Source organism: Danio rerio, chromosome 1, assembly GCF_049306965.1.
Source record: "Danio rerio strain Tuebingen ecotype United States chromosome 1, GRCz12tu, whole genome shotgun sequence".
In the NCBI taxonomy this organism is placed as follows: Eukaryota; Metazoa; Chordata; class Actinopteri; order Cypriniformes; family Danionidae; genus Danio; species Danio rerio.
The window spans coordinates 44599005-44622713 of record NC_133176.1 but is presented as its reverse complement, the minus strand read 5'-3'; the positions used below and the strand labels follow the sequence as shown (position 1 = coordinate 44622713).

At 35.8% G+C, this 23709-nt stretch overlaps 1 protein-coding gene and 1 long non-coding RNA gene across 2 annotated transcripts in view; one reads left to right on the top strand and one right to left on the bottom strand.

The window, feature by feature from the left end:
- Window positions 1–1572: 1572 nt before the first annotated feature.
- dtx4b (deltex 4, E3 ubiquitin ligase b) overlaps window positions 1573–23709 on the bottom strand; it is a 32672-nt gene continuing 10535 nt past the window's right edge. Inside the window, exons 3-9 of the mRNA XM_002660524.7 lie at window positions 18631–19684; window positions 9539–9600; window positions 9273–9434; window positions 7079–7140; window positions 6099–6419; window positions 5873–5962; window positions 1573–2516 (exon numbers count right to left, since the gene is read on the bottom strand). Of these exons, the coding sequence (XP_002660570.1) occupies window positions 2289–2516; window positions 5873–5962; window positions 6099–6419; window positions 7079–7140; window positions 9273–9434; window positions 9539–9600; window positions 18631–19684 (1979 nt within the window). The 3' untranslated portion in view covers window positions 1573–2288. The remainder of the gene's footprint in view (window positions 2517–5872; window positions 5963–6098; window positions 6420–7078; window positions 7141–9272; window positions 9435–9538; window positions 9601–18630; window positions 19685–23709) is intronic.
- LOC141386137 (uncharacterized) lies at window positions 11056–16172 on the top strand. The gene is made up of 3 exons (XR_012407399.1): window positions 11056–13139; window positions 14214–14347; window positions 14424–16172. It is a non-coding gene; the product is annotated as an uncharacterized lncRNA (long non-coding RNA).

Here is a 23709-nt window from a genome sequence, read left to right as displayed (position 1 = left end):
TTCAAAGCTTCTTCATTCTTTCCAAATCTTTCACCATTCACCAAATCTCATCTTAGTTGTGTTACATCATGCTCAAGTACTTCATATTAAGATTAAAAATCAGATCTGCTCTGCTCGTACCTCATTTACAGTTATCCGTACTAACTGGTCACATTGTTTTTTATATTTTTACACATATTTCTGGGCTCCCATTGTAAATGTACTCCTAGTACCTCTAGTAGAATCATTCGAGCACCACAGTTCCATCATTAATCAAACAGTAATGGTTCTAATAATGGAGTGACAAAATTTGGTCCAGGAGGGCCACAGTCCTGAAGAGTTGAAGAATGTGGATCATTTTTAAATTGATACCTCTTATTGTTGGTTCATTAAACATGAATGTCATTAAATGAAAAATTATAATTTAGTTATTTATTACTCATCCTCGTGTCCTTCCAATCCCCTGAGAGCTTCGTTCACCTTCTGAACACAAATTATGATATTCTAAATGAACAAAAAATTTATACAAGCTATTTTTCTTTGCATCAGGTGAGGGTATGTTTACCACCAACAATCTGTTTGTGTGTCGCTCTGCTGACTCTAATGGCAATATGTCGTACTGCTGCCCACAGTAAACACACACACACACACACACACACACACACACACACACACACACCCTGACCTGAAGCAGGAAAGATGAACAGCGTTGCATTAATGTTTATTGTTTGTTTGTTTGTTTTAACTAAAAGGGGTTTTGGAGCTTTGTGTGATTACAGTTGAAGTCACATAGAATCTTTTTGGTTTCTTTTCTACACTTTAACCCTAATGTTCTTACAGTAGACCTCTAAAATAAAGCAACTAAGTTTTATTTCAATCCTCAAAACTATTTTGCATGAAGAAACGACCTCATCTTCAACACAAACTTTGTGAATGTCTCCCATCAGAGTACAGTTATCAACATTTCATCAGCAGACAGCACTTGTTTGGATTAAAGTAAAGAGTATTTTTTAATGCTAAACGTCTCTGCATAAGTGTTAAACATTTACACCAAGACATTATTGATAAAGGTTAAAGCAGCATATTTTTATTGTGTATATGTTTGGAGTGTGCTAGTAGTTTCTGTAGTGTAAAAATGGTTTTATCCGCTTGTTAAGTGTGACATCATAGGAAGCAGATTCTAGGTCCAAACGCTATATCAAACTGTATGGGGAGACTCAACAAATGGTAATAATAAACGTTTACAAAGCGCTGTAATACTTTCGAAAATCACGATCGTAATATATACCTTTTAATTTTTTTCCTTTTTTTTTTTTTAATATTTCCCAAATGATGTTTAACAGAGCAAAGAAATTTTCACAGTATGTCTGATAATATTTTTTCTTCTGGAGAAAGTTTTATTTGTTTTATTTTGGCTAAAATAAAAGCAGCTTTTCATTTTTGAACTATTTTAAGGTCAAAATTATTGGCCCCTTTAAGCTATTTTTAGTCTATGTTTACTGATAGTTATACAATAACTTGCCTAATTACCCTAACCTGCCTAGTTAACCTAATTAACCTAGTTAAGTCTTTAAATGTCACTTTTAGCTGCAGAGAAGTGTCCTGATCTAGTCAAATATTATTTACTGTCATCATGGCAAAGATAAATTAAATCACTTATTAGAAATGAGTTATAAAACTATTATGTTTATTATGTGTTGAAAAAAATCTTCTCTCCGTTAAACAGAAATTGGGGAAAAATAAACAGGGGAGCAAATAATTAACTGTACATATCCATGCCTAATATCCGATGGTCAGAAAGTGACACATTTTTTATAAATTGTTAAAATATTGGTGTCTGTGATGCAGCAGGGCCAGTGACTGTTGTGTACATCATGATTTTATATAAAATTCACTTAATTGTGTGATGGGACTAAAACGTGGTCATCAACGAATATTTTCTAAGTTCAAATGAGTAGCGGCTTGGACCCGGAAACAGTATTTCATACGTCACGACTCACGACTTAACAAGCAAAATCTGTAATCATCGACTTCCATAGTATTTGTTTTTCCTACAATGGAAGTCAGTGATAACATGTTTTTAGCTTATTTTAAATGACCTAATTTTGTGTTTAATAGAAAAAAGAAACTCATAAAAGGTTAGGAACAATTGAAAGGTGAGTAAATGTTGACAGAATTGTCATTTTTGGGTGAACTATGCCTTAATTAGGATTGGATCAAAACTCTTTAGGACTGTGGGGTCTCCAAGAACGATCTTGGCCACCTCTGCTCTAGTACCATCATTGACCTTTGAGTACACCCCGTCCTCCTCACAGGAGCTGTTCCTCATCTTCAGTGATCCCCTGGGCTTTAAGCTCCTCCAGCACATGGTCAAGATAACCAGAATCTGGGTAACCATGTCCAGTGAGATTGGAGCCAAATTCTGTCTTGTGATGGATCTCGTTCCAGATGACAGTGTCCGATTCTCCGGTGGTGCTAGAGGTTCCCACAGAGAAGATCAGCCGTCGATCCCAGGCCACCAACAACAGCCTTAACACCTAAGAACCAGAAAACACATTGATATCTGTGAAAACCTCAAATAGTTCAAAACTAGGGGTTCCCACTCTTTTTAAGAAATCCTTTTCCATGACATGACAGGAGTTTTTACAAGTAATTTATGATGGAAGTAGGTCACAAACAGTCCAACACATTAGTCGCAAGCTTAGTGCTGAATCAGTAACTACCAATATACGTGCTACCCTAGTAGTCTGTGAGAATGATTTAATGTCTGAATGTTACTTGAAGTGGAGCAAAAATTTTATTGTGGAGAGGCAGTAGTGGTTAGGGGTGTACAATCATATCATAAATCTCGCTTGACTGCTTTAGTTTTAAGTAATTAATACATTGACATTTTTAAAGAAAGCTAATAAAATATCAGTAATTTTTAATGCACAATATGGTTGTTATCAGCAGAATCCTAGAAAATATTGAGATATCTTTGTTCAATATTGCACACCCCTAGTAGCGGCATGGAATGAAAAGATAACCAGAAAAACAGGACAGACCATTTTGTTCTCCAGGGCGCGTGGGAACTCTTTTACAGAATTACAAAACTTTGCAACGCTAAGGGTCAAATATGTATGGTTGCTCTTGTCTCGTTTCTCCCAGTATAAAAATTGAATCATTCTCAAATTAAAACTCATATCCACAACAAGCTAAATGACTTGAAAAATCAAGTCTTGTTTTATGAAAATTTGATCAAATTAAAAGAGCTCATGCTCTAAAGACGGGAAAAATAAAAACTTACATTTGGAACACTAAAAAAATTATCTTGCTTTCCATTTGAGTTATTCTTACATCTGTCCTGGAAAAAAAGACATAATACTGTACGGAAATCTTTTTCTTTTGCTGTGAAATTCTGTAAAATCACAGCTGAGGTTCATGTTTTTATTTATGTGAGTTCCAAAATAAACAGGCAATGATAAAGGTGTAATAATGTGGCCAATGAATAAAAACTATAAAATAATAAAAAATACATTATAATATCTATAATACATTACACCAGTTTGTGAAGAAATATTTTCATAATCTTACTTCTTTAGTTATGATTTTAATATAAAAAATTGTTGTGTTCTGTGTTCTGATTGGCTGTAGACAATTGTCAATCAATCTGCTCCATGCTGTGTCTCCTGTACGGTACAGAATGCATTCAGCTTGCCAAATTGACATAAATCTTTGATCGCTAGCAGTTTGACTGTGAAGTGTTATACATGTTTGCAAGTTCTCTCCCCAACATACCCCACTATGTCGACAAAACATTCTGAACTGTCAAAGGCACCCGTGGGTAGCACCCAAAGAGAAGATGCTACAGAGGAAGATGCTAACCATCGCACAAAAAGTTAGACTTCTGGACATGCTAAAGGAAGGTAGAAGTTACGCAAATGTTTAAATAAGAGAGAAAGGTGTGAAAATGTTAATGCTTATAGTGTAGTGAGGGGTTTTACAGCCTTAAAGGGCACCTATTTTACTTTTTTTTTTTTCAAGATTTAAGATAATTCTTTTGTGTCTCCAGAATGTGTCTGTAACGTTTCAGCTCAAAACACCCAACAGATTATTTATTACACCATTCAGACGTTTGGGATTTTCTGATCTGAACACAATGTAGCTGTTTTTGATGCCTTTAATGCTAACGGTCCCTGCCCACCATTCCCACTTGCCTGTCAGAGCGTGCCTCAATCTCTGCCTTGTCTGTGTCAGTGCCTACTCACAATACGCTATCCGAACCGTGCCCAGGCCTGTTTCCCGGATCGTTTGAAAACCGTGAGTGCTCTGAATCGGGCTCGGTTCACTTGAGCTTTGGCGCGGTACGCTTGTGTGTGAGTGCAAAATGCACCTGAGGCCAAAACTGAAGATGAGACGTGACTTTTACGGGACTGTTTCATATGGATTTATTAATCATTCCTACTGTTCAATGAACACAAACTGTCGTAGACGCAAAGCTCTTTGCTGACACTGCACGACAGCTGCACCTTCAGCAAACCTCCTAATTCTTGCGGCACGAGGACTTTATGATTGTTTATGAGCGTCAAAAGTGGCTGATCTGTTCGGTGAAATATTAGACTGTGTGTCACCGCATCCCAAACGTCTAAACCGATAAAACTAAAGAAATCTTCACTGTGCTGAGCAAAGGCGCATCATCGATGATGTAAGCGCACCCAGGCCTGAATGTAATGTGAGTGCTGGCCGTCGGGGGAGACGGGAGAGGGGACAAGCGTGCTTTGGCCTAGTTCAGGGAAACTGTAAATAGTGTGAGTACGCCCTCAGATAAACAGCACAGTGACAGACATGAAGTAAGCTGATCTCATGTAACGTTTGTGAGAAATTCTACAGCAAGACCTTTCCCAATGATTATTTGATGTATTTGTTGTGGAGTTAATTGCCTTTCTGCAACGATAAGTCACACACAATGCCGTTAGAAAGTTCACGTGTACACACAGTGGACACACACACAAACACAGTGCGTGCATTAAGCTTTGCACTGTTTTTGCATGGCAAATGAGACGCGATACACGTTAATATCCACTACTGTATGGATATCTGTTATGCTAATGTACAAAATAAACCTGATTTAACATCCACAAAACGGGGTTGAAGCATCTTTTTTTATAATTGTCCTGACATGCGGCTGTGGTGAATAAGACGGTAAAATCGCTGTAATTCATAACAAACCTGCACTGTTTTAAAAACGCTTTAAACTTGTAAAACTCATTCTTGATCGCATTTCATGATGACTGATGATCACAGAGCGCAGAACAGATCTTTTAATCCCAGTTGCTTTGCGCACGTCCTGTCTTGTTGATATGATTATACGTGTTACTACAAAGACATGTTAATATGCAGCTGTCAATCAATTCGGTAGGTGGGGAAAACTGTACTTCTACATCATATTGCGGTGGGCCTCAAAATTGGAGAATTTTGGATCCTATTTTAACGTCAGGAAAAACGTTTTTTAAAAACACACTTACTATCTTTATAGCCCCCCAGTATGACTGTGTGGACATACTATACTTACAGTTCTGTCCAAACAGCTAACAAAAGATGATTTTTATCATATTCAAACATCTAATTAAGCGGACTACTTTACGGATTTCACCTATTGCAAGCTATTTTTAGAACGTAACCCCCACAATTAACAAAGGACCACTGTTTCTTGTTACAAGAATCCTCCAAATGACTCATTCGAATGACTCGAAGGATCACATAAAAAAGAGAATGTGAAAACATAGAAACTCAAAAACCGATCTTTTTTCTGTTTAAATAAATGCAAGATTGCTAATAAAAAATACATTTTAAAAAATATAAAAGAAAAACGCTTTTGATTGGCAGCACAGATGTAAGTGATAATAGGACTTACCTTGCGTCCTTTTTCATTATCTGGAAGATAACAATGTCTGGGAAATCCTCTTGCAGTGAAAGGTTTCGCTGGGTTTGGATGCTCAGGACCCTTGAGAGAGACAGGAGAGAAGATAATCGATTAAAAACAATATTGGTGGTGTGAAGGCTAAATATAAATGCAACCAGGATGCAATGATAGCAGACTGTTGTAAATATATTAAAAACTTGACATCATTTTGTTGTACCTGTATCCCGGGCGGTATGTTGTAGATGATGCGAATGGTTTTGCAGTCTGGGTGTCCCGGAAGCGAGTGCGGGATGACATGGTACTCCATTTTACCGGCTGGCTGGTTGCCTGTCTTTACTCCATATATAGTTTTGCATGTGGGACACTGCAGGCTGCCATCTTTGTTGCCATTGTTGTACATGGCCACTAAACACTGCAGGTGATACAGATGCCCACATTGTGCCAGTCGTCCGACTGACTCTGCACGTGAAACACTTGCTACACCCGGACCCTTATAGCCCGATGGGCCCCCTAGAGCCTCCATACAGATAGTACAGTCCTGGGAGAAAATACAGAAAGCTTGTATACAACACAACCATTTTTTTCAGCGTGTAGATATAAAAGCCTAAGCAATAGATGTTACTGTAGATCATTTTTTTACATCATTAAAGGGATAGTTCACCTTAAAATGAAAATTCTGTCATTTACTCACCCTTCCCTTAACCCAAACCTGTCTAGGTTTCTTTTTTCTGTTGAACACAAAAGAAGATAATTCTAAAAAAGCTAGAAACCTGTAACCACTGACTTCCATAGTATTTGTTTTTACTACTATGGAAGCTGATGGTTACAGGTTTCCAGCCTTCTTCAGAATATCATCAGTTCAACAGAATATAGAAGCTCCGGTTTGGAACAAGTAAGTAAATGATGACAGGATTTTCATTTTTGAATGAACTGTCGCTTCAAGCCAATAGGAAGCAACATTTTAAATTTTGCAAGATATTATGTCCAGAGTGTGTTATCATTTTAGAGTGTTTGATTTCTATATATAATACAAAATATATTTATTACAAAAGCTCTATAGTTGACATGTAGTTCATTTAGCATATATAAAAGTCAAAGATATTGACTTTATTTAGCAGATATTGAACTCAAAAACAATTTAATAAGTAGTTTAAATCACAAACAGATTGGGGAAATAATAAAATAAGGATGCCTTACTTCTTCTGGTGGACTCCTGACCTTCTGCAAGTACCTTTTTACCACTTCCTCTGGGGTTTTACCTGGAAAACAAATCTCTTATGGTGAGAATGTGAGTAGAGTCAACAGTAATAAAAAAATGGCTGTACAATGTTTATCTAATGTGATTGCTCCGTCAACTGAAATATAAATGCATTATGCAACACATCTAAGGATCTCAAAACAACCAACCAAAAAAAATAATAAAAATCAAGATGAGACCATATAACGGTAGGAGACTGACAATAAACTTCCTGGTGCTGCTTTGATTCTTTCACATATTTTAAAAGAACTCAATGGATTTCATTTCATAAATATAAACGCACATAGTGAGGAAAGTCTTGTCCTTACCAGAGACCTCTGTATACCCACCAATATGCGATTTTTTACAACAGATAGAATATTCTTTGTTTGCAAGGAGAAGGGTTTATATTTCATAACGGATTTGAATCATTCAGTCAGTTGAGAGAAAAATTTACTCTACCCCATTCACATTTCTTACAAGTAAGGCATTGTGTGAAATTTAAAATTTGTAATTTTGAATTTATCCCTGATAACATGTATTTTTTTATGTCTTCCTGAACCTTCCTCAGTTAAATTTCAAACTGTGTTGGGCTGTTTGAAACATTTGTCTCAACTTCTAATGAGAAATTTAAACTGGTTTGGGTGGGTGAACTTGGAACTGAGATATCAGAGGAACTATGGGATAAGTGCCTGACTGCACTATGTTCCTGTACGTTAAACAGTAGGCACCAGTTAAAACAGTTCACAGTTATGCACCGCCTGCCCTGTACCAAAACCAAATTACACAAAATGTTTTCCTCTATTTCACCTAAGTGTGACAAGTGTAAAATTACAGAGCACACCAAAGCTCATGCATTTTGGTTTTGCCAATAACATTTCCTCTTTGTGTGTGTAAATCAATCTTCCCATCTCATACATCTAATACCTTATTTTATTTTAGCAGAATAAGTGTTTTTCCACAAATGCAAAATGCAATACCGGTGGTTTATTTGTCAGCTACATAAGCTGACCTAAATATCATTAGTTACATTTCCTCATTGTCATGTTCCCTTCCTTCCAAAACTCAAATAACAAAATTGCTCTGATGCCAAATAAAAAGAAAACATGTCAGCTGACACAGAAAATAGGAGTTGTGGTGTAACTTTTAGAGACAGGTGCATCTGACATTGACAAGTAAACACAGGCTATATTTGTATCTGGTATTAATACGCTTTCAGTGATCAAATCGCTGATTAGATAAGACACGTTACCATTTCCACCTAGTATTAAAATACATTCAAATGAATCTCCTGTGAAAACTTGTGTTTGAGACTTTTCCCAATTATTTGGTCATGTTCAAATACCAAGTACTACTGCGTGAATGAACTGAGGTTACATGGCAAACGAAAAAGATAGCAAATGAAAAAGATAGCAACAGCAATTTTGTTAATAATCTTTGTTTTGGTACAACTGTGACTACGTTTACATGGGCATCGGTAATCGAATGATTGGCCTTAATCTGACAATAAGACAACAATATGATTAAGGTGCTTACATGCATTTTGGTTTTGCCTATAACATTCGTGCTGTTTTTGGTGTTTCAAAACACTCTCTCACCCTTCCAAAACATTTCCAAAAAGCCCTCACTCTAGGCATGACTGTGGCCAAGCGGCTAATACTAAAAAACTGGAAATCTCTTTTACCTCCTTCTTTTTAAATCTGTTTAATGGATATATCCTCTGTTATCCACTTGGAAAGGCTCCGATTTATGAGGTCCAACTCTAATGGAAAATTCTTTGCTACCTGAGAACCCTTTCTCGGATACTTAGACCTGAAACGTGTAATATGTAACACTACATTTTGTATCTCCAACAGCTGAACCCACTTGTATGGAATTCATATTTTATTTACTTGCAGTGTGCACATTCTGAGAAAATGTTGTTCATTCTGTTGTGCTTTAAAAAAATCTTGAAATAAAATAAATAAATAAATAAATATAAACGCAGGTACAAGGAGTACATTTCGCCCAGCACAGCATTGTTTTCAAATGTCTTTAGTTCTTTCACAAACACATGCCATGATTTTTTTTTGGTTCTAAAAATGACAGTGTGAAAGTACATGTAACCAAACATCAAGTGTGAACACCCCCTAGTGTATACCCACGGACTCTTACCTTTTCGGGCTTGTTTTTTGGTGGTCTTGCGGCAACAGTGCCCAATGCCAGGAATGGGTCTTATGTCACTCTTGCTGACAGGTGGGGGATGTAGAACTAGTTTTGGAGGACGAGTCAAACATACAGGTAGTCCCGCTGCACTCATCAGAATACCAGTAATACCTGTAAAGCATCATAATTTATGTGTTTTAAAATTAAAATTTGTGATGCACTGTTGGCATTTTTGAAACCATTGCTAATAGTGCATTTATCGGGTCTTTTCTTACCAGCTAAAGCCGGTTGGACAGGGCTGGAGCCATTAAGATTCTTCACTGGTACCGTTGGCACACTAAGAGAAAATAGGAGAAAAAAAATAAAAGTTCTTTAAAGGTTAAAGAACAAACTAACTACTGTCTGTCAGTATGTTCTCCAATATCCTCAAAAACTCAAACAAGCACTATCAAATAGCAATTCAACAGACCAATTACTCTGTCAACATTACTAATGCCAGATTTATTCTTTAAAAGTGGCACAGATGTGCTTCTTAAGTGGAATTTTCACAAATAATTTAATCCTGCCCAATAGAGGTCTAAGTACATCTGCACAGTGATTTCATCAGGTACAATACACTTTATTAGGTACACCAGTCCAACTGCTTGTTAACACAAATTTCTAATCACATGGCAGCAACTAGATACATTTCGTCATGTAGACATGGTCAAGACGATCTGCTGTAGCTGAGCATCAGAATGGGGAGGAAAGGTGATGGAAGTGAATTTGGACGTGGCATGGATGTCTGTGCCAGATGGGCTGGTCTGAGTATTTCACAAACTACTGATCTACTGGAATATTCATGGATGTGCAGCCGGCAAATCTGCTGCAACTGAGTGACCAAAATCTCTGAGGAATATTTTTAGTATCTTGTTCAATCTATGCCACGAAGGATTAAGGCGGTTCTGAAGGCAAAAGAGGATCCAACCTGGCTGATAAGTGTATATTTCCACACAGTGTCAGTCTGGTTTTGTTACGCCATTGCAGCTTTGGCCCAATTACAAAGTGATAACCAAAGGAAATAAGCATAGTACCTACCTGATAGAGATCTTTTCAAGTTCTAGGCTATTTTTACAAGTTGCATATGCTTCATAGACAACAGCTTGTTTTATAACAGTCATGATATGAACAGGAAAAATCTATCAAATTTCTGAAACTTTAGAGGCTAAAATATTTCATTTAGTTTCTGGAGAAGACAAACAAATAAATAAAGGTAAAGATAATCTTCAACTAATACTGATTATTATTATTATTACTTTTCAATAATCATTCAAATAGATATTACAATAATTATACTGCTTTTTTATCACAGCTTTGTAATGACAACCTGACATAATAATAGCCTTAATAATACTCTGTTTACTTCCTCTGAACCTTCTTCTGATAATGAAATGATATTGAATTTCAAGAGTTCAACTTGAAGTTCTTGTTTAAGGACTTACATGCACAAACCATTGTTCGGCTTCCAACATCAACTGTCATATGATAATTAAGCAAAAGAGCATTGTGACATCTTCGGCCAAGTATCAAATGTCTACTTTGCTTTATATAATCAAACTCCTGGCTAAATTAGTATGAAAAATAAGGTACAAAAGAGAAAAGGCATATCACAGCAAGATTTATTTATGAAAACAAAGAATACAACCGCTAATTTTACCTCTCTGTTTAAAACCGCAGTGGTCTCGTATGTGGTATTTGCTCGCACTACTTTAATTTTCAAGTACATTTAAGGATTTTTATTTTTTACATTTAAGGCCTTTTTATTTTGAAAAGTATAGTGTTAAAGTGTTAACCACACATGGCTTACACACAAATATGATAATTTTGCTAAAATTCGATAATGGTCTCATTTAATGGATTTTCCTCATATGCTTATTAAAATTTGCATAAAAACTATGTACATTAGTAAAAATGCACTGCTAATTGGATTGAACTTGTTAAAGTAAATGTGAATATGTACATACTTTTCACCTCTTTGTTGTAATTTTAAAAAGAAAGAAAGATATTGAGAAGAACAATTGCCTGTAAAGTCACTTAAGTTAACCAAACTGCTTTCTGCTGTTCTTACGCTATGGGGACAATACAATTGGTTGGAACAGAATAATCATTATTATTATTATGCCTATTATTTGTAGTATTCATAGCAATTTAAACTACCCCTCAATATGTACAACAGGAAACAAAAAGCTAGTTTTGACTGTTATACTCTGTGGAAGAATGACTGAGTGTGTGTGTAACACTGGGCCATAAGCACCACATAACAACCACAGATATATTTCAGCAGCTGTGTGACACCATAAACGTGCTGATTTGCATTAGCACTGGTGACAGGTAATGCTTGAAATATAAATGTTGAGTCTGTTGTCCTAAGACGCATCAATTATGTCTGGTTTCCGTTTTTTTCTTGTGTTTGAATGTTAAAACGGCCCTTCTATGATCTGTCAGCCACTGAAATGGCCCCCCGCCAATTTGAGTTTGAGACCCCTGTTTTAATGGAATTTAATAGCCCATGCCGAAAAAAAATCCCTCCGCATTTCATGATGCAGGTGTCTGTGGCACTTCTCTGACTCGGTAGGTGCAGAGAATAGTGTCAAACAGCCATGTGTGTTTAGAATATAATGTATTATGACAGTAATAGTTTGATTTGGCGTTTACATGTCTGTACTGCATGTCAATAATGTGACTAAAATTCTCCATTCTCCACATAATCAAGATTATTTTGGTCATAATTGTAATCATGATTGTTCAAAACGATTATCAGTTGAAGTCAAAATTATTCGCCCTTCTATGATTTTTATATATATATATAAATATTTCCTAAATTATGTTTAACAGAGGAATCTTTCACAGCATTACCAATAATATTTTTTCTTCTGGAGAAAGTCTTATTTGTTTTATTTCAGCTAAAATAAAAGCAGGTTTAAATATTTTGAAGCCTATTTTAATAGCTCAATATTATTAGTCCCTTTAAGCAATATATATGTTTGATTGTCTAAAGAGGAAACTACTGTTATACAATGACTTGCCTAATTACACTATTTAAGCCTTTAAATCGCACTTTAATCTGGATGCTTGTATTTAAAAAAAAATATCTGGTAAAATATTATGTGCTGTCATCATAGCAAAGATAAAAGAAATCAGTTATTAGAAATAAGTTATTAAATCTATTATGTTTAAACTAAGCTTTAAGCATCCTCACTGTAAGAAAAAAACTTTAGCTACAAAAGTCCTTCAGTCAAGAGCAGTGAGTTTTTGGAGAATTTTGTCCTTTGTTGTTTGATTAATAATAAAAGTAGTGGGCAGCAGGAATATTGCAGGCTGTCACTTTAAGAATAGGGCGGCTCTGATATGGTTTCTCTTTTTCTCTCACATGTCTTTTGATTTTCAACTTGTTTGTTTATTACACAAACGAGAGTTAATATGAATAATCACTAAGCACTGCGCTCTGACACAAATTTGCATGCATTTGACCATTAAAGTGCTCACATTAAGATGCCGTTAGATGTGTGTGCTTTGCTCGTCTCCGAGCCTGCCCGAGGCTAAGCGTGGCGCGCACACACACAATAGCATGTGCTCTTTCGCGGTTTAAAAAATATGAATGATTCGAACATACATCAATGAATGATGTGCAACCTATGCTGCAAACGTTTCGTTACATTACAGCACATGCTTTAGTCATTTTCACGTGGAACTGAGCTTTGCAGAGCGACAAATGTGTATAACTGGAAAGGGGCCGTTTATAATGCAATAATCGTTTATCTCATATTAATGGTTTTACATAATTGTTAGAAGCGAAAATCGAATTCGAATCTGGATTTTCGATTAATTGCACATAGGGTTGTAACAATATACCGGTATGACGGTCTACCACGATTTGAACGTGCACGATTATCATACCATGAACAATTGCATATCAACGGTTTTAACCCTTAAAGACCGAGACAGCCGCCCGCGGCTAAAATTAAGTATTGCTCTTAAATGTTTAATAACTTTTGATCCGCTGATCCGATTCATACAATTCAAAGATTGGCATAAAGCAGAGAATCTCAGCTTTCCAGTGCTGTATCACATAACATTCGCGGCTCCGGAGGCTCCAGAATCAGTGCGGTTACGTCATCAAAATTTGACAACGCTGATTTGACAAAGAAACACTCGTCACTGTGTCTCCGGACAAACCAGACACGATACATTGATGCATTGTCCCTCCTCCATGCCCAGATTGGTTCAAACTCGCTATATCAAAACCAATAAGCATAGGTTTCGCTTTTGTTTGTGGACCAAAAACGAGCTTTTTGAACAACACAGAATGAGAGATAGGCATACATTTATGCGCGGCTAAATAAAACGCAAAAAAAAGTTTTGCATAAAATAATTCTCATACTAAGTACTTTTGCATGCACAGCAGCACAGAAACATGACAAAACAGTGACACAGCAAAGACGAACTGCTGCTCTTGCTGTTTTCAAAAGACGCAAATGAAGGTGCAGCTGTTTGTCTGCATTGCAGACAACCATATCCAAATCCATATCCACAGACAACCATATCCATGCTGGCACATAAAACCTAAAGATGTTCCATATTGAATCTAGTTTCGTTATGTAACTATTTATAGTATAGTAAATATTTATATCTATTTTTTTACTGAGGATTTGCACCATGTTTATTTGGACTTTATTTGGACTTTGACACATTATTTATTATTTTCTTATTTTTTTATTTGTTCATTGTAAGTGGTGTTGTTTATAGTAACTGAAAATATATTATTTGGAAAAAGTCAAATTTGCTTCACTGTTCTATTATTTTGTAACATTTGTAACATATCGTATACCGCGAAACCGTCAAACCGTGGTATTGTTTTAGACGATTATCATACCGTAAAAAATTCATACCGTTACAACCCTAATTGCACAGCCCTACTCCACATGTCTAAATTCGATTTCTGTTTAGTTCGATTGTGACCTTAATCGTATTAAATGAATCAAAAATCGCTGTTTACATAGTAGACTCTTACAAGTCGTTGTTTTACAGTTGAAGTTGAGGATTTTGTTATGCCTAGTTGCTGAGCTGCTGATGCTTGCACTCCATGTATGATTTGCTCATTCATTTTTTACGAATTTCGAGAACCACAATGGAAATAAGCCTGTGGCTTTTTTTGTGTATTTTATCCCCGACACTTTTTAAAAGATGCATGAATAAGTCTAACTGGACTTGTTTGTATATTTTTGTTCAAATTGTCCAATAAAATCAATCAATTAACCAGAGTATTGTCTTAATTGTATTAAAACCGGATTACTGGTGTTCATGTAAACATACTCACTTTCTCTTATGCTCATGTGCCACAATAGACAGAAAATAGCTGTTTGAACGAATTTGACCACTTGTGTTTTACTTTATGAAAGCGATCTGATGGAATGTGTATATGACTACCAATAGATGTTGTCAAAAGTGGACAAGCTCAAAAAATTTCAGATCAAAACCTGGATTTAGTAACATCCCCTTGCTTAACTGGATAGATAAACCAATTTAATCCCTCATTAATCTCAGTTTCTAATGTAAATGGAGCAAATAAACAGGTGAACAAGGCTGACAAACTCATGTATACCTCCACACTGAATGGAAGTTCCGTTTAAGGCACGCCTACATGCAACATTTTCTCACGAAAGCAAAAACTGAACCAAATAAGCTGAAGTGGTTATGTGGTAAAAGGAGGACTTGTTGAGCGCTTACTTAAAATGATGACATGACAAATTGCTAATGCATCTCATCAAATGATCAACGCTGCTGCAGTAGCTGTTATTTATATGCCTGCTTTGTTTCCCATTGAAAAAAACAGGAGTGTCTGACATGGGAGAGTAGATGGGTGTTTGAGCAAGGCCAATGGGGAAGCTTTTGACCTCCAGTGACCATTGATCTTGCCTCTAACACAGACTTGTCTCTTTGTTTTCTCTCAACACATGCTCAACAACTGTTGCTCCATGTCTCCAGATGGCTCGAAGTCTAAAACAGATCATACCATTTGAAAGTGCAACACACTTGCAAAGTTCTCCTGCATTTGAAGAGTAGCTCCTGTGTTAGATGATAGTTTCATTTTGTATTTGCTTTAGCAAAATATAGCCTTGTAAAAAACTATTGATAAATATATATAGTACAGCTATCATTAATACTAGCTGCATACGAGTGAATATATGCATTTCTGATCATGCAGTTTAATCTCAGCTGTAGCTAAATGCTGCTACCACCACCACCACCCTGCCCACTCCTGACCAAAAGTCATGTTTAATGCTTTAGAAAACACTGGGACCCAATCATTACAAGAGTCCATGTCAAAACCTTTTGCTGGTTACCCCAACTTCTTCCTAACATAGACATGCCCACACTCTCCACCATGTCAGATGCTTTAGCGAGACAGCATTGTGTTGCTAATGCAGACCAGCCCATGTCGTGTCAACAAAGGTTGCTGGAGAAACCCAGCGTGAACACGAAATCACCATTGAGAGGTGCGGGAAAAGCCACAGAAACGGCTATAGGCATAAAAAAAGGGAGGGGAGGGAACGAATAAGACCATTCTGTCCCCAGATGGTCATCAAACAGTGCAGACATGGTTGATTTAGCAGTGTGAGAAACGTGAGAAACACACTCCCACACAGGGGAGGGAAAAAAACATGAACACACTAATACACGAGTGTAGCTGACACAGATGAAGGCTTTACTTTATATACTGGTGATTAGAAGCGATAAAGTCTGTTTTTCCTGTTTCAGTTAGCAAAGGTTTCCTACCACAAGTCTTTGTGTGCATTCTGGTTGTTTGTGAAATATGTCACTAACATTGAAATACTGTGGTATTTAATAATTAGGAGCATTATAATGATCGTATTTATTGTAAATATAGTAATATAATATAATATAATATAATATAATATAATATAATATAATATAATATAATATAATATAATATAATATAATATAATATAGGGCTTGGCTGATAAAACGGTTGAACACCATTGTCAATAACGATGAAGTTTCGTTTTGAAGCACTATAGCGTAATAAAAAAAGTGGCTGCTGAGCAGGCGCTTTTGAGGGAATGCAAATAAGCTTATGGGGTTATTTCTAATCGAGGCGCACGGCTTGGCATGATGCAAGCGGCGTGCAGGTGACCAGTTCGCATTGCAGTGGCTAGCAGCAGCGAAGAGATTGTAAATAAAAAAGGATGCAAGTATATCACCAGAGTGGCTTTTTGGTTTCTTTTTTTGTGCATCCCGGTCACTAGCACATCATCTGAAAGATTGTTTAGCTTAGGGGGTAATGTAGTCATCCAACTTCGCAATTTGTAATGTTGCAATATGTGTTTGAATAATGATGCTTGGTTCCTTTACTTGAAAGCTCAGATTTGATTATCATAATTTGTTTTGTTGATAGAGTTTTTGGTTTACCCTGTGATTATTATAGACACCTTACAGATGTTGATAAACCTTTGCCTAAAACCTAAAGTTTGCTTTGATTGTATAGTATTACACTTTACCATTGCACACACTTTGTAACATTTTATAAGTTTGAGTCTCTTTAACACTTATGTTTATTTTATTAGAAGACAAGAGGGACGAGATATTTTTGTTTATTTTTTTGTTTTTGACTATTAAAAATATTTGACTAAGTAATGTTGGTAAATAAAAATAAAAATGTTAAATAAAAAAAAATTATCCCTAAATGGATTGTAAAAAAATATTCAATAATTATCAATATCAAATTATATTAAACATTATATCATGATATTTTTTTCCTGTATAGCCCAGCCTTAATATAATATAATATAATATAATATAATATAATATAATATAATATAATATAATATAATATAATATAATATAATATAATATAATATAATATAATATAAACAGTACTAAAATTCACATTTTTTGGGTCATAAGAGGTTTAATTTATTTTTTTAAGCACACCATAATAAATAAAAATAAATGTTAAATAAAAAAAAATTATCCCTAAATGGATTGTAAAAAAATATTCAATAATTATCAATATCAAATTATATTAAACATTATATCATGATATTTTTTTCCTGTATAGCCCAGCCTTAATATAATATAATATAATATAATATAATATAATATAATATAATATAATATAATATAATATAATATAATATAAACAGTACTAAAATTCAAATTTTTTGGGTCATAAGAGGTTTAATTTATTTTTTTAAGCACACCATAATATCGAGAACAAAAATATTAATAAACATAATTACCATTTAAAATATCAATATATTTAGTATAGGCTGCAACATTACAGGGCACATATCATATTTGGTCACTTCTCTGACGCACAATATACTGGGCTCTATTTTATCATTGTGCAAAACATGAAAATGATAACTGTGCCAGTCTGAAAATACCAAAAAACCACTTGTGCCATGCCTGGTGCCATATTGTGCAGGGTGCATGATAGAGCCCCCTGAAACTAAGGAGAAGAAACTGTTATTGTTTCTTCAACTGTTACTGTAACTGTTACTGTAACTGAAGAAACTCAAATATTTACTATTTACAAACCATCAAGTGGTTCATGAGATCTTTATGAGTTCCTTAAAGAGTTCTTTCATCTGTTCAACATAAAGGAAGATATACTACAGAAAGCTGAAAACATCACTATGGAAGTCAGTGGTTACAGATATTCAGCATTTTTTAAAACTTCTCCTTTAGTGTTTAACAGAAGAATCTCACAAAGGTTTGAAACAAGTAAAAAGCGAGTAAATGATGACAGAATTTGATACACAACTTAATCAATGTTAATTTTAAAAGAAACTATGATACATTTTTATCAAATAAAATAAAAAAAACATAATAATAAAATAGGGCTGGGCAATAAATTGAAAAGTAATCGAAATCAACATTCAGAACCTATGATCAATCCAATTTTACATTACTTTCCCTACTACTTGTGGAGTCAAGCTTTAAAGTTTTACGTCTGGTTTATACTTCTGAATCAAGCGCCGCATACGAATGCACCTCTCAAAAAATGTAACTGCACATCTCGATGACAAAAAAAACTATAAATAAAATAAAATAATCATCCATTATTCGTAATCGAGTCAAAGTGTTCAAGTTGTTGAATCAAGATTTGAATTTTAGGCCAAATCACCCAGCCTTATAATAAAATATAAGAGTCTTTTTAAAGACTATGTGTGCTTTAACTGCCACTTTTTGATCAGCCCATTCCATCTTTAAAATAATAATTATTAAATAGAGTATTTTACACTAATATTTTGACATAAACTACAACCAATAATAAGGAAAAAGATAAAATGGCATTTCTCACCCAGAAGCAATAAGAGCCCGTGACTGTGCCATGGCAATTCTCTGCAAAGCAGGCCGACTAAGCCCTGCCAGACTGGCACGAGGTGGTAGAGGAGCAGCACAGGCAGTGGAGCGTTGAGAGGGCAGGGTTGTTGTGGATGACGTCAAAACTGTGGATGATGTGGGGTTGGTTGAGGTGTTCACCAGAACGGCAGTTGGCACAAATGAAGCTGAGGACGATGAGCCTGAGGCAGATGGGGGCTGCTGATTCAGTGATGGCAGATTTGGAGGTGGAGGTAAAGATGGAAGCCTTGGCCGGCTAGACGAAACTGAGAGACTGGCAGTGCCCGATGTTAGAAGGGACAACGACTGATCAAAATTCTTAGCTTCTTCTGAGGGTGAAGACTTTAGTGACGTGCCATGTGGAAGCGTTTGAGAATAAGAGTTCAAAACAGACATGGACGCGGAAGAGGATGAAAGTGTCCCAAAGTTGGATTTAGGACTGTTTGGCTTTGTTGCACGTCCTAGAGTCTGTGATGAGGTGCCATTGGATTTTACACTCAACACCAGCATGCACTGCTGGCAGGCACATGGCTGTCCAAGAGGAGCAAGCGACGATACTGAAAGTGTCCCGCTTGGGTAAACTGCACTTCCTTTACGGCTGAGGGTAGAACCAGAAACGCCTACTCCAAGAAGAGCCCCTGTTGACCCCGCACCAGATATAACCCCTTTAGCAATGCCTCCAGCACCCAGGGCAGAACCCCAAGCCTGTGAGTTTTTTGGCAGAGGCCCAGAGACTAGTGGATAAACCATGTCTGAGCGTCTCTGGATGCGCCTCTGCCGCTGTGTTTGCCTGTTAAACTGGATCATAGTTTTGAAGTCCACGAAGTAGCAAAAGCCCATCGATGTCATGTCTAGCCAGGGCTGGTGTCGGTCCCATGCTGCTTGCAATGCAATGCTCACCTCCATGTCATAAGTTATCCAGGATCCGGTGTCATTTTCCCACTCCCATATCCAGCCTTGGCCTGGTGCTGAGGTGGGGTCATAGAAACTCCTTCGGACTGGTCTTAACGTACCTGTGGGGGTCAAGAAAATGCATATTAATAAAAAATAACAACAAAGTATATATAATAAATCAACTAAATAACATGTTTTCTTACAAGAAAGTTGGTCAGTCAACATGTTATGCATGAAAAATTCTTTATACATTCACAATGAAGTTTGTTGTTGGCCCTGTTTACACTAATACGCTTTCGTATTAAAATGGCATTTTAAAACAAAAATGATCCACACTGGCAATTCATCTAGTTGTTTCTGAAAAGATCTACGCAGCTGAAAGCGCACATCACGTGACCACACATGCACTCTGTCATGCGCTGCAGCGTATGCGGATGTCTGAGCTCCAGGCAGTCAGCAGGTGCTTAGCACACCTCCCCAGGTGAGAGCAGCGCACATCAGAAAGCTCATCAAGGATACACCGCTATATCTCTTCTCACTATAGTTGTAAAATGTAACATTTAATTCATATTGTCTATATCTTATGGCTCTATGGTCTTTTAAATCTATTTCTTGTTCTCAGGTAATGGGTTTTGGCTGATCGCAAAGATAGTATATTATTTTATATAACCACGTACACTGATTCTGCAAATTTTACTGTATGCTTGCCTTTATTTCTTATATTGTATAAACTTATTGTATTACTGATTTACATTATTGAGTATTAAAACTAAAATTCAGCAAAAAAGAGGGTACGTTTCATATTTTTAAATGAAAATGAAGGGTGGCAGTTATGTTATGACGGTCAAATAAATATGTAGCTACACAATGTGTTAACAATTTCGGTGTCTGTTAAGTTGCTAATATTAAAATGAAAATAGGCAGTTCCTCATATCATGTTTTCACTTTGTTGTTAAGAACAACAACATAACCAAGGTGATGCAAATGACGTTATAAAAGTACAATGCTCCCTTTGAAAGATTTACTCGACATGCCTTCTGGAGTTTGTTTTCCATGTTAAACGTGCAAAAACTTGATATTGAGAAAAAGCCCCAATCAGATTGGTTGAATGTCTGCAGCCACGTCTCTGTTGTCAGATGTCTCCATTTTCCCCCATCCGCACTGACACGAGCAGCAGCATTTTAATGCCAAAACCTATTAAAACCGTTTCTAAAAATGCTCTGTTTTTAGGGCTCAAAAACCCAGGGGTAGTGTGGACGAAAGGCGTAACCATAGCAAAAGGTATGCATTTTAAAACTAAAATGTATTAGCGTAAACGGGGCCTAAGAAGTTTAAGTACCTGAGCAGTGGTTTATATTGTTATGGTGGAATATAATGTAACACTCAGAGGTGTTTCCATTTGATTATTCAAGTGTCATTATGATGTAATTATTTGATTATTCAGAATGCTCAAAAAGAAAGATTTTTTTTAACAACAAGGGGCTCTAAAGTCGTGTTTTGTGACACCTTTGTATAAGCATGACAGCAAAAAGCAAAGATGGTGGCAGCAAGATAAGATGCTAATTTTGGGAATGTCTCGTTCTCATTAAAATAATGTGAGGAGTAATGTCATGTTGTAAAATAATATTGTGATAATATTGTGCATAATGAACACAACATTTAGATGTAGAGGTCAAATACACACAAAGTGTCCTATATTGTTAAAAAAAAGCACAAAAAGCACAACAAAAATAAGCAATGTGTAAACAAACATTTAGAAAAAAATAAAAAGTGCAATGTAGATATGTCTGCACCAGTTACTCTACCCAATGTCAGCTCAGGTGAGACTTTAATTAGAATTTTTCCTTTACTTTACATTACTTTGTACTTTAGTAATTTACTGTGTATTTATAACAGACTACTGCATAATTGCAAAGGAGAAATGATGTTTACCCAGTGCTTCCCATAGGTTTGAAATATACTTGCGGTGGTAGCCTGATTGAAACACCATTTATCCACATCACATAAAAAGTTAACTATCAAACAAAACATAATTTAATTTTAATAATAATTGTATTTATTATGACTGTTTCTTTTCAATGGGTTAAAGTAAAAGAAAACTGTTAAGACTACAAATTTGTTAAATAACCGTTTCTTACTGTGTAGATATGTTTTGCAGCCAGTTTACATGTCATTTCATCCTCTCAGAGTATAGCTAAGTTTTTCTGAGGCATCTGGATTAATGAATCTATTATTTAATTTTTCTCAGTATTGCGGATGTGCATACGCTGTCAGCTGTAAAACCAGGTAAGAAGTAGTCTTTTATAAAAGAGTAATGCAAAATGCATACAAGCTTTAGAAAGCAAAAGCAAAAGTTGAATTCCGGACATTTCTGGAGATGTAGAAAGGCCGGACAAATTTTTTAAGTCCCAAAAATGCACGTCTCTAAAGAGCATGTGAAACTGTCGGCATGATTCTTAGTCTTGAGAGCACAGAATGACACTGGTAAATGAGAGAAGATTTTCCACTACTTAATCAATCGTGGATGTTTGATTATATTGAGTTGATACAAAAAGTGTAAAAGGATGTTAATAATAGTGAACAACAATGTGTCATTAAATATACTTGAGCGGTCGTTAATATACCTGGACGGCCCAATGTGTGGGAAGCACTGTTACAAGTTCAGAAAGTTCAATTTGGCAAGCTGTTTTGAAGTCCCAAGCAAATATCTTCTTTCTTTGTTTGAAATATATAGGGGTCTTAAGTTGCACTGAACATCAGTAGCCTTAATTCTACTTTAGTCATTCATTACACAAGCATCAGAACAATGCATATAAAAGAAACTCATCTGCTACAATAGGAGAGAACAGCAGAAATAATAATAGCACAATGTCACCAAGGTAAGAATTCAGTCCTCCATTATACTGACTAAATGCCTATTGTTGTGCTTTGTACATCTTTGGAATTTAAACACGCAGATGAGAAAAGAAATTACTTTGCAGGTTTCAGTGACTGAAATTGTTGAGATCAGATTTAAAAGGTTAGAATCAGAAATTGAAATAGGGCTTCTGCAGGTTTTACAGGGTCACATCAAAGACATTTTAAGAACATTAACTATCCAAAGACGCCATTTTAAATCGTACAGAAATCTGTGCTTTTGACTCTAATGAAGACAGCAGAAGTCAATGATTTATTTGAATTATTTAGCCTGACATGTTTACAGCTCCAAAATATTTTCAATGTTTCTTACCATAAAATATATTGTTCAAAGGGGAAAAAGGTAGACATTTAAAAAGCACATATTATAGAGCAGTAATCACAATACCTTGAAACCTTGATATTTTTATTCAAGATTTTCATAACGTCAGAATCCTATACTAGCCCATGACTACCTATAATACAATATTTCAATGAACTTAATACTTTTTAGGCCCAAAAATATGTTTTTGCAGTTTAAAGCAGTGCCAACAACACATAAGAAATGGAATAACACAAAATTGGCACAGAATGGGTTCAGGAATTCAGAATAATGGTGGGACACAAAAACACAAAATATAACCCATGGGAATAAGTAGGTTTGAGCATAAAGCAAACAGCCTCTGAGCACAAAAGACCCACTGAGGTGTGAACTTTAGCACAATGAGAGAACCTCAAATATAGTTCTAGGAGCCATAAAATGCCTGAAAGGACACATTCTTCTATTTACTGGCCAAATACATCTACCACCTCCAAAACGTACAAGACTCTCAACTCGTTCTGCTGATATTTTTAAACCCCATTCCAGCAGTTAGGTGGAGTAAAGCAAGACATCAGCATGCTTTGATCACCCTTCATTGTGTCTGATCTCACTTTACAAGCTCTATCATCACTTCTCAGCTCAACAACGCTTCAATGAAGCAATGTCCTTTATTAACAGATGAATAGACAACCATTCTCTATGTTTCTTTTAAGGTTGCATAATATTGAAACAGCGATATTTTGTTTTTCTGCTATATAAATTGTGAAATGAATATAATTTCACAAGATACCTCTTCAAGACTTTAGAATTTTATATTGATTGGATGATTTCGTTGGGGAGGGAATCTGCTTAAAGTATATAATGAATAAATAACAAACATAGATAAATACACAACAAAAGATACACATTTTAACCTTTTAACTGCCT